Consider the following 12,404-nt stretch of genomic DNA (forward strand, 5'->3'; position numbering starts at 1 on the left):
TAACTGCCATTCCGATCTATCCAGACCACTTTGAGTGTTGTTAACTACTATTCTCTAAGTACCTCAAGTTGGGTAGTTGGTTATCCACTCAAATAAAAGGATGTATGCTCGCTGGGGTAATTTATTGCAATTTAAATCAATTATCGAATGGATCAGACAATTAGAGTTTCTTAAATATAAATTGTTTTGGTATGGGGAGAAATGAGGGGCCAGTGGTAGTCAAACCTTAATTTTGTAGGTTGCTAAATGATCTACGAAATCTGATTTCAGTAAACATTTACATTTCAAATAATTTTCAGCAACGTTTATTCTGTATGTGTGTAATCTCGTCATATGAAATGAACAGTGTTTTTCTAAATAGCTATTCTGTCTTCTAATACCCATTTATTAGGATACTGCATCAATATTCCTAGTTTTATAGAGAATCGTCTCTAGTCCACACTATTCACACCTACCCCAGCGATGAATGAAAAAAATCATAAAAAGTCCTATCTGTTATAACACTGTATAATGAATTACATAAATATAGATGAGTCTTTATAAAATCCATACCTTTTTCCATTGATTGGGTATTCTCGCATCATACATACAATCCAGTGCTTGTCTTAGATGTTCACTCATTACAATCGTACCATCAATAGCCAATGTTAAGTCGACAAGATTTTCACGCATTATTGTAAGTAACTTTTGTATTCTATTTAATTCTTGACGTAAAAAAATATTCATTGGTTGTAGTGCACCCATTTGATTCAAACGTTCGTTCACTTCAAATTGTATATAATTAGGTGGTAATTTGTCAAGCATGTCCATAGCCATACGACGTACTACATCTTCACGTGTTTCTAGTGCCCCAGTGTTTGCATCTTTTGGTTGGACATTTAATATACAATCCAAAATAACTTTAGCCTTTTTACTCTGATATCTATAGAGAATTTTATTTCAACAGCAATGAAATACGATATTACATATAGAAAAAACAATTATCTGCGAGAAAAGAAAGCTCCCAACAAAAGTGACTACACTTAGTGGAATTAATAATTTAAAACCTGATGAAAACTTGTACAAAATGTATCTGGAGAAGTTTTGATATATTTAGCTTCTTATTTATTTATCTCCGCAGTTAGATAATAAAAAAAGGATAAATTGGATAGACATATATATTTATGGCTTTAATAAACTCTGTCACTAAACTCTTACATAACATGTAAACCTTAATCGGAAATTGAATTTTTGATTTCTGGACTATTGTTGTTTGATAGTAATTCAATCTATAGATTTCAGAACAACAAGGGTTAGATTTGTTATTAAATAGTCTACCATTTCGAATACATTAGATATATAATGAAGTATAACGGGTAGACGAACTATTCCACATGAGATCATTTAATAATGTATATATCAGTGGTCAAAAGTATGGCAATTTAAAATTGCTTTAGGAAAACATGGCACGTCATACCAACGTTTTAGAAAATCATGTCTAAAATTTAATCTAGTTTCTAAGTGAATTGAGAAAGTTGGAGTTGCTGTGATCTCTAAACTGAATGAATTGGCTGTAAAGCTTCGTTGTTCTTCTGAAAAACATCATTAGTATGTACTTCAAAGAGTAGTGAGCTATTAGGATCTCTCCACAATGGACTAACAACGTGTTCTGTTGGCCCGAGATTTGATTGGTTGTCATCCATAACCGTGATCGTTGCTTGTAGGTTTTTTTTCGTTCTATCATAGTACGGAGAGTAACTGCTGGATTAGATCCACCCATACGATATGTGAAAAAATACTTTCCAATTACATTGGTTGAACAGTTGCGCTGGAAAGAATTGAGACCATTTCGTTTTATTCCTCAGGAAAGTCAGTTATGGACATTACATTAAAGTACGAGTAAGATACAGAGTAATTGTATGCTACTCTTTATTTTTTGATAAAAAATCGGAAAAAAAGGTAACTGTCTTACGTTATATTAACATTTTCATGTAATCCAAATGCTTGAGGTGAATCATACAATGGGATTTCATTAATAGCATTAATAAATTCACTTAATTTCTGCGCATGTGGGATTTTATAACCTGGTGCAAATTCAAATTCTGAATTAAATAAGTTTTCATTGAACCACAATTTGCAATAGGTGTTCAAAAGCCGATTATCGAAATCATCAGTTACTCGACCACCATACTGAATTTCTCCAAGCATGTATGTCACACATTTCCAATCAATTCCCTAACAAATAAATTTGAAAAAAAATTAAAGTGACAACGAGAAAACTACTGAGCGATAATTATTTGTTTTAGGATTCCTTATCAAGAGTAAGCCAATATTAAGTTGCAAATCATAGTGAGTTTGTGTTCAGCAAGTATACATTGCTTTATAAGCAAAAATCGGAACAATCATTTGATAAAAACAATATGAAACTGATAACTGTTACAGAATACCGGGCTGTTAAGAGGAAACGGGGTGGTTTGTAAGGGCTTGCATACGGTAAGATATTTCTTGAGTCGATGCATTACAATTCACTGTCACACAAAGATAGATATAGCCCAACACAAGCGAGTGAAGGAAACATACACTTAAAGTTTACTGTTTGGATGAAATTGTATGGAGTCAATCTAGTAATGGTTTAATTGCTGTAAGCAAGCCGCTTTGAAAACAGTTAAATCTCCGATCCTTGTCCTGACAAACTTTCAATTTAAAAATTCATTTTCGATGTGCTGGAAGAAATCTATATTTACAAAGCTTATTAATGTTCATTTTGACCTAATCCACACTGAAGTTTTAAAAGGCAATATTTCACTTACCAGTTTTGGATCCATATCGTCCAAGTGATTCTGTACAAATTGTAGACTTGCATTTAGATCAGATGTATTAAATTCATAGGCGATATTCCAACCTAGGGAACCGAATTTCCGTCTCTCTTGTACTGTTGTATGTAAGAAGGATATTGCATAGATCATTGGTTTCCATTGAGGTCGATTATTGATGTCTAAATAGTCCTAAATGTCGTAGATATATGATGTAGAAATGCAGATGAATTTGGTAGTAAGGTAGATATTATGGTCTTTATTTTGGAGATATTAGGGGATAAACTTTCAGCGAGCATAAATTAACCCAGTCATTTCAGCAAATACGTCTGTAAAATCACTCAGCTTGATTCACCACTCCAAACTAAACACTTGTTGCACACAGTGATTCTGGTGCACGCAAGATGCAGCAATAAAACAGGTAAACATCTAGTAGAATCAAACTTCAACTAAAATACCTCATAGCTTAACCGTGAGAAGTACCAGTGCCTATATTTTTATGGCTAAAAGTATGTGTCGTTTGTACCACAGCTGGAAAAGTTCTGACTAACAATTAAATTAAAGATGCGCGTTCCGTCCTATTTACCAACACAGAGACTGATCAAATGGGATCCTGTATGCTACAAACGGGAAATCACAAAGCTTTAACAATAATAGGGAGAAAGTCTAACCCTTTTATCTTTATGTATAGGTCGGGTATTTTATTAAGGTCATTCAACCACGCTGAATAATTTATGCATGACACGGTGGGCAATATGTTAGACCTCGACTATATTGAATGGCGGCTGACCTGCCAAATGAGAATCTTACAAACGTTTACTCTTCTAACAAACTTTAGTCCTATTAATTTCTGGGCAAAGAGTTTTGCACATCATTATGTGATTTTCTCAGTATGAAATGATTTATTCTAACCGGCCAGCCGTTCTGTTTGTTCTACAGACGTCCTCTGGCTCTTTGTGTCGATATTTCAGTACTTCTGAGCAATCGTCACTGGCCCACACAATTCATGCAATTTAGGTTCTTTATAGAAATACCAGTGTCATGGTGTTTGGACATTCCAACAAAGTCATTGAATAATTTGACTGCAGTTAGTCTACATTTGTAATATTAACACAAGAGCTAGATAATCAAAAGAGTGGATTTGATTTTTGCCCTTAATTTGTCAATTTACCTAAGAGGTGAGCAAGTCCTAACTTTATAAACTAGTGGGATGGTTTTCTCCATGATAGCCTAAAATAATGATGCAAGAAATGAGTTTCCAAATCTTTAACTCAAAAGATAAATTTGACTCTTTCATGTTTATAACACTTCTGATCACTCTCCAACTTTCTTACTAGTGATCAGCTTAGTATAAACTGGGACGTGTGCGGACTCTTAAATATTTTATTTTCATAAAGATACAATCTAAGAGCGTTCAAATGCACATGTAAAATTTCAGCCTTCGAGGATCTCCTTCAAACAACTCTGGAAATACTGATCATGTACGTTCGACTAGTGAATTAAAACTAGAAATGGCTAAGATTTAAGGTTTGGAATCTAAAATTGGAGATGTTTTGTAAAGGTTTCATGCTCATCTGGCCTCTAAATTTAGGATACGTTATTTAGACCTCTACATTATCACTTACTTGCGTAAATGTTGCATATGTTCGTTTTATACCAGCTCTAATACCTTGAGGTGGTTCATTTGTAAACTTAATCGAGGTTTGCAAGAATGAAATTGGAAATTGAGGGTGTACTTCAGTTGTGACCCATAAACGAAATTCTGGATGAATATGTTCAATTTCATTTATTTGACTTAACAATTCGGCAACATATGCCAATGATAGATGACAATTTTGGAGTAGTATCCATCCTCCTGTTGTTAATAAATTACTGACCAGGCGTTTAGCATGAATCTCCTGACCTTGGCCCATAGAAATTATTTTACAATCAACCTGAAAAAACAAACAAATTAAATGAAAAGACAACAAAATTTACTGTTTGAGATGTAAACATAAATATTTGAGTCTGAGATGGTTTTAGTTAATTGTAAGACACGTAATGATTTCTATGTTGATTTGTCGAAGGAGTTAACCTAGAGGGATTACTTTGACATTAAGTGCCAATCAACCTCCAGCAGATCAACAAAAATACGTAGAACTCACCACCTACTTCCCTAGGATGGTTAAAATCTAGAGGAATATAAAAGGGCTAATTTATTTGTGGTTCTAATATCCATTTAAAGGAATTCAAAACAATTTCTAATGTTACGTCTTTGGAGGAAACCAACGCATATAGGCTCGATCTGTAGAAAACATGAAAGTGAAGGGCAAAGAACAGATTGACCCAGGGTGTAACACATCTCAACATCAAAAACAGATAAATCTAACTATGGGAATAAAATATTAAGTTGATTAGAGCACAGAACATGAATGATTAGGGAATAAATCAGTCAATCACCAGTCAAATAAGAAAGTATAACTAGACGAAGACAGTTACAGCTCACATTAAAACTACAAGATAAATGTCAAAAGAACTGAATTAATGCTAGTGCCCATCATAAAAGATACAGAAAATATAGTTCGAAAAACAAAATAAGTTACGAGAAATAAAAAGTACGAAATAAAACTGAAACCTATAATCTGTGGTGAGATAGATAATGAGTACATCTATTCCAGTGGTTTCATAGACATATGATATCTCCCTTTGATCATCCCTAGCATTCTTCAGACCTACTCCTATAGCAACCAGGACTTCGTATTGGAATATGCAGTGGCTAAGCCTGGTGAATCTAGGTCCTAGCCACTTTAGCTGATGAAAGTTAACCTCATTATCAGCCGATTTCCAATTCTTAGCGAGAATTCTGCAGCTAACTTTAACATTACTGTCATAATGATACCATCATACTTGATGAATGCTTAGAAGATATTTACAATTAAATACTAACAAACCTAAGCACATCCTGCATCACCATTAAACTGTGTTTAAAAGTGCTGGGAAAAATAGGTAAACAGTGTTAATTTGTCAAAGGCTTACATGAACCGAAAAAATGTTAGGACATATTCTTGATTGATGTCAAAGGTTGATTAAACTACTAGGTAATGTAAATAAAGCCAGAAGAAGTATGGATGCAAAATAACATGAATTCATTATATTCTGTGGTTTCTCATCAGTTGCTTACATCCAAATATGTATTAAATTTTTACACTGACGTAAGATATGATGTGAAACAATTGACATAAGTGAATGAAAAGAATTGGAATGACAAAGGTTGTCAGTAATAACCATATATATATACATATGCAAGAACCGGTCGAAGATCATGTGGTTTTAGAATAAAAAGACATGAAGGATGGGTTGGTTCAATGGTTAAGTGAGGTTCAGAGACAGGTAAGATATATTGTGTGATAATTTTAGGGGTAATGAAGTGTTTACACAAGATTCCTGAAATCAAAAAAATATGGGTTGCGTAATAAGTGAACAGGATTTGAAGGGTTACATAAGTGAAAAGAATTAAGTGAATGGAAATGTATGAGTGAAGGGGTAATTTTAATGTACATAAAATAAGAATTCAGTAAGGGAAGACCAAATAACAAAATAAACATTAACACAATAAAGCTACCAGGGTAGTGATGTGCTTATTGGTGTGTCCGGTGTCAAGTAAATGCCGAACCGTTGCACTCTTTAGAGCCATTTCGCTTCTCAGTCTCAGGTTCTTTGAAACACGCTCGGAAATGAGAACATGTACTCTTCTCCCTGTTCTTCCAATGTATGTGCTTTGACACGTACATGTGTTATAACGTATCAATTTGCCCTCTTAATATATATGTATATATGTCCAATGATACAGGAAATACGTACGAGCAGTCTTGGGTGCTATTCGGTCCTTCCTATCTGCCTAGCCCAGCCGTTAAGTCCAGAACACAAATAACAGCCTCAGCAATATGAATCATTATTTACAAGCATACTGGGTTATATATACTAACCAAACAGACCACATATATCAAAAATAGAAAAATAACATTTGTACAGTAATTGGCCAATGTGGCTGTAGCTAGGGGGAAAGTAATCAATAATAATAGTTCCAAGGTCAAAATAAAGGTTATGATAAGAGGAACACGGAAACGATTAGGTCACTTATTTAACAACTATCCAATAGGAATAGGCGTATTACATTTGTCCATAAATAGACCTCAGATTTACGATTCATAATTCGCCAGGGGATATAACACCTCCCCTTTTTGAGAAATCCGGAGTTGATATCCGGATTTTAAATTTTCTCGGATTCACCCTCCCCCACGAAAGACTGTTGGATCCTCATATAGCCAAGTTACTATTAATGCGATATGTTTGTCACATTTAACAGGGAATGCATTAGAACTGACGAGATCATGAGGATCGACGACATTTGATTTGAGGTCACCAGCTTTCGATTCTTGTGAAACAGTTTGCTTCAATTTTTTTGGAACCTCATTAGCAGATAATGAATCATAATCAGTGGATTCTTGATTATCATTTAATACATCTGACATTTTTCTCTCATTTTTATAAGAGAATTCAACAGGAACATATGAATCATCAAAATAATCTAAATCTGGTAGAACAATTACAGAATTTTGATCATTAGATTCATTAGAAACATTTTTCGTATCATGATTAATTTCATTTGGCGCCTCTGTATTCAATACACTGCTCGATTTGTTTTCCGTTTCTTCATGGGCGGGTACTGCAGCAATTTTAATGGCGCTTAATAAGATATTGTCTCTCTGTGAACTGGACGATTCATTGCTCGCACGTTTTGTTTCAGGGTTAATAAGACTTGGACCGTGTACAGGGTATGTCTCTGAAACAGGTAGTACTGGGTTACTGGGCTGATCATGTATAACTGCTGCGCTTAAATTATTGCTTTGTATGGATTCATTGAGGCTTTCGCCGGCATATTCATTAGTTCTGTAATCGTTTTCCAGCTCTGTACGCAATTTTGTAATTAATGCGTCAACTTCCGTTGCACCCCCGAAGCATGGGTGATTCAGCAGCTTCGCGTGTAACTTATCAATGAAATCCAATTGACTCTTTCTAAAGCGCTGCTCTTGTCGCTGGATTAGCAACTGAAATTGATCGGAAGTTAGAGCCATTTTTTTAATGCAAATAATAATAATAATAAATCCAAAAAAAACACCGGCAATTATTATGGATTATTTAATTCCGAAATGACGTCAGCGGCTGCTGTATTTTTTTTCCAGAATCCCCGTCGCCAATTGTTATAACGTATTGATTCGTTAATACGTATGAACGTGCAATGATACAGGAAATACGTACGTGCAGTCTTGGGTGCTATTCGGTCCTTCCTATCTGCCTAGCCCAGCCGTTAAGTCCAGAACACCAAATATCAGCCTCGGCAATATGAATCATTATTTACAAGCATACTGGGTTATATATACTAACCAAACAGACCACACATATCAAAAATAGAAAAAATACATTTGTACAGGAATTGGCCAATGTGGCTGATAGCTAGGGGGAAAGAAATCAATAATAATAGTTCCCAGGTCAAACTAAAGGTTATGATAAGAGGAACACAGAAACGATTAGGTCACTTATTTAACAACTATCCGAGAGGAATAGGCGTATTACATTGGTCCATAAATGGACCTCAGATTTACGATTCATAATTCGCCAGGGGATATAACACCTCCCCTTTTTGAGAAATCCGGAGTTGATATCCGGATTTTAAATTTCTCGAATTCACCCTCCCCCACGAAAGACTGTTGGATCCTCATATAGCCAAGTTACTATTAAAGCGATAAGTTTGTCACATTTAACAGGGAATGCGTTACAACTGAACAGATCTTGAGGATCGACGACATTTGACTCGAGGTCACCAACATTTGATTCTTCTGATATAGATTCCTTGAATTTCCTCGGAACCTCATTAGTAGATAATGAATCATTAGGATAATCAGTATCTATGAGAGTTGTATTGGATTCTTGATTATCATTTAATACATCTGACATCTTTATCTCATTTTTATAAGAGAATTCAACAGAAAACATATGAATCATCAAAATAATCTAAATCTGGTAGAACAATTACAGAATTTTGATCATTAGATTCATTAGAAACATTTTTCGTATCATGATTAATTTCATTTGGCGCCTCTGTATTCAATACACTGCTCGATTTGTTTTCCGTTTCTTCATGGGCGGGTACTGCAGCAATTTTAATGGCGCTTAATAAGATATTGTCTCTCTGTGAACTGGACGATTCATTGCTCGCACGTTTTGTTTCAAGGTTAATAAGACTTGGACCGTGTACAGGGCATGTCTCTGAAACAGGTAGTACTGGGTTACTGGGCTGATCATGTATAACTGCTGCGCTTAAGTTATTGCTTTGTATGGATTCATTGAGGCTTTCGCCGGCATATTCATTAGTTCTGTAATCGTTTTCCAGCTCTGTACGCAAATTGGAAATCAATGCGTCAACTTCCGTTGCACCCCCAAAGCATGGGTGATTCAGCAGCGTCGCGTGTAACTTGTCAATGAAATCCAATTGACTCTTTCTAAAGCGCTGCTCTTGTCGCTGGATTAGCAACTGAAATTGATCGGAAGTTAGAGCCATTTTTTTTATGCAAATAATAATAAATCCAAAAAAACACCGGCAATTATTATGGATTATTTAATTCCAAAATGACGTCAGCGGCTGCTGTATTTTTTTTCCAGAATCACGTCCAGTTCTTGTATTTTTTTTACCGAAATCCCCGTCGCCAATTGTTATAACGTATCAATTTGCCCTCTTAATATATATATATATGTGTCCAATGATACAGGAAATACGTACGAGCAGTCTTGGGTGCTATTCGGTCCTTCCTATCTGCCTAGCCCAGCCGTTAAGTCCAGAACACAAATAACAGCCTCAGCAATATGAATCATTATTTACAAGCATACTGGGTTATATATACTAACCAAACAGACCACACATATCAAAAATAGAAAAATAACATTTGTACAGTAATTGGCCAATGTGGCTGTAGCTAGGGGGAAAGTAATCAATAATAATAGTTCCAAGGTCAAAATAAAGGTTATGATAAGAGGAACACGGAAACGACTAGGTCACTTATTTAACAACTATCCAATAGGAATAGGCATATTATATTTGTCCATAAATAGACATCAGATTTAGGTTACTCATTTAACAACAATCCAATAGGAATAGGCGTATTACATTTGTCCATAAATGGACATCAGATTTATGATTCATAATTCGCCAGGGGATACAACACCTCCCCTTTTTGAGAAATCCGGAGTTGATATCCGGATTTTAAATTTCTCGAATTCACCCTCCCCCACGAAAGACTGTTGGATCCTCATATAGCCAAGTTACTATTAATGCGATATGTTTGTCACATTTAACAGGGAATGCATTAGAACTGAAGAGATCATGAGGATCGACGACATTTGATTCGAGGTCACCAACATTTGATTCTTCTGATATAGTTTCCTTGAATTTCCTCGGAACCTCATTAGTAGATAATGAATCATTAGGATAATCAGTATCTATGAGAGTTGTATTGGATTCTTGATTATCATTTAATACATCTGACATCTTTATCTCATTTTTATAAGAGAATTCAACAGAAACATATGAATCATCAAAATAATCTAAATCTGGTAGAACAATTACAGAATTTTGATCATTAGATTCATTAGAAACATTTTTCGTATCATGATTAATTTCATTTGGCGCCTCTGTATTCAATACACTGCTCGATTTGTTTTCCGTTTCTTCATGGGCGGGTACTGCAGCAATTTTAATGGCGCTTAATAAGATATTGTCTCTCTGTGAACTGGACGATTCATTGCTCGCACGTTTTGTTTCAGGGTTAATAAGACTTGGACCGTGTACAGGGCATGTCTCTGAAACAGGTAGTACTGGGTTACTGGGCTGATCATGTATAACTGCTGCGCTTAAATTATTGCTTTGTATGGATTCATTGAGGCTTTCGCCGGCATATTCATTAGTTCTGTAATCGTTTTCCAGCTCTGTACGCAATTTTGAAAATCAATGCGTCAACTTCCGTTGCACCCCCAAAGCATGGGTGATTCAGCAGCGTCGCGTGTAACTTGTCAATGAAATCCAATTGACTCTTTCTAAAGCGCTGCTCTTGTCGCTGGATTAGCAACTGAAATTGATCGGAAGTTAGAGCCATTTTTTTTTATGCAAATAATAATAAATCCAAAAAAACACCGGCAATTATTATGGATTATTTAATTCCAAAATGACGTCAGCGGCTGCTGTATTTTTTTTCCAGAATCCCCGTCGCCAATTGTTATAACGTATCAATTTGCCCTCTTAATATATATATATATGTCCAATGATACAGGAAATACGTACGAGCAGTCTTGGGTGCTATTCGGTCCTTCCTATCTGCCTAGCCCAGTCCGTTAAGTCCAGAACACAAATAACAGCCTCAGCAATATGAATCATTATTTACAAGCATACTGGGTTATATATACTAACCAAACAGACCACATATATCAAAAATAGAAAAATAACATTTGTACAGTAATTGGCCAATGTGGCTGTAGCTAGGGGGAAAGTAATCAATAATAATAGTTCCAAGGTCAAAATAAAGGTTATGATAAGAGGAACACGGAAACGATTAGGTCACTTATTTAACAACTATCCAATAGGAATAGGCGTATTACATTTGTCCATAAATAGACCTCAGATTTACGATTCATAATTCGCCAGGGGATATAACAACATGTAAGTTGGTAAATGCAGTTGGAGGTACTGAGAAAAGGGGCCCTATCAATTTTAGTTTGTTTAAGCGAAGAGTTCGTTTGAGTGTTCGTGATGGATAAACAACCTTCAACGCGGCATTTATCTTGTGAATAATTATTTCAGTTGTTTCATCTCCTTTAAAACGAAAGTATAAGAAGCAGGTTTTATTTTCCACTGCATCGTATTTTACAAGAACATTGGTTTCGGAATACTTCACTATGAATTTCGCTGGAAATGCATTTTCACGTAGGCAATTTATAGTGAAGGCAAAGTTTACGAGCGTGGTCAAAAAGGGTTCGTACAAGTCCCTTTTTGTAACTTATTGAACAGAAACTGTTGTAACTGAGATGAATTCCACTCCAGATATTTTTGCGGTGGACGTGTCTTTGTAGTGTGCCATCTAAGGTTCATTTGATTCCAATATTTAAGAAATTGAATTTATCTTTTACTTCATGTTTCATAGTAAAATCTATATCCTTGTGAGTTTTGTTGAAGAAATTAGGTAGGTTCACGAAGTGCTTATGATTGTTGCAGACGAGAAATGTGTAATCAATATCTCTGCAGTAGAGTGTAGTTCCATCAATTGCGTGCTTGAGCTTCTGTTCCAGGTTTCTCATAAATATATCAACCAGAATGGGATCCAGAGGGCTACCCATGGCTACTCCATCAACACATTGTTGAATTGAAATTGTGTGTTTTGGTGTACAGGAACAGGAGCTGTTTGAATTTGGGGATTGGCAAAGATAGGAGTTCAGGACATTTACATATGACATCTGCCGTTTCTTCAATAGGGATCGTGTGAAGAGTGACAAGACATCAAACGAGACCATGAATTTATCGGAAGCATT

At 35.4% G+C, this 12,404-nt stretch overlaps 2 protein-coding genes across 2 annotated transcripts in view; both read right to left on the bottom strand.

Moving 5' to 3' along the window:
• The window catches only part of Smp_165820 (putative dynein heavy chain), a gene marked incomplete at both ends in the record, with an annotated part of 95,771 nt that overhangs the window by 1,289 nt on the left and 82,078 nt on the right, over nt 1–12,404 (bottom strand). The window contains 4 exons of the mRNA XM_018789135.1: nt 553–922; nt 1,952–2,214; nt 2,790–2,984; nt 4,418–4,726. Coding sequence (XP_018654608.1) covers nt 553–922; nt 1,952–2,214; nt 2,790–2,984; nt 4,418–4,726 — 1,137 coding nt within the window. The remainder of the gene's footprint in view (nt 1–552; nt 923–1,951; nt 2,215–2,789; nt 2,985–4,417; nt 4,727–12,404) is intronic.
• Nucleotides 8,812–9,676, bottom strand: Smp_151790 (hypothetical protein; the record flags this gene model as incomplete). Its single annotated transcript, XM_018789136.1, has 1 exon — nt 8,812–9,676. Exon 1 carries the CDS (start codon nt 9,388–9,390, stop codon nt 8,812–8,814), a length of 579 nt encoding a protein of 192 aa, XP_018654609.1. The 5' UTR covers nt 9,391–9,676.

The sequence above is a fragment of the Schistosoma mansoni genome, chromosome W (assembly GCF_000237925.1).
Source record: "Schistosoma mansoni strain Puerto Rico chromosome W, complete genome".
Lineage (NCBI taxonomy): Eukaryota > Metazoa > Platyhelminthes > Trematoda > Strigeidida > Schistosomatidae > Schistosoma > Schistosoma mansoni.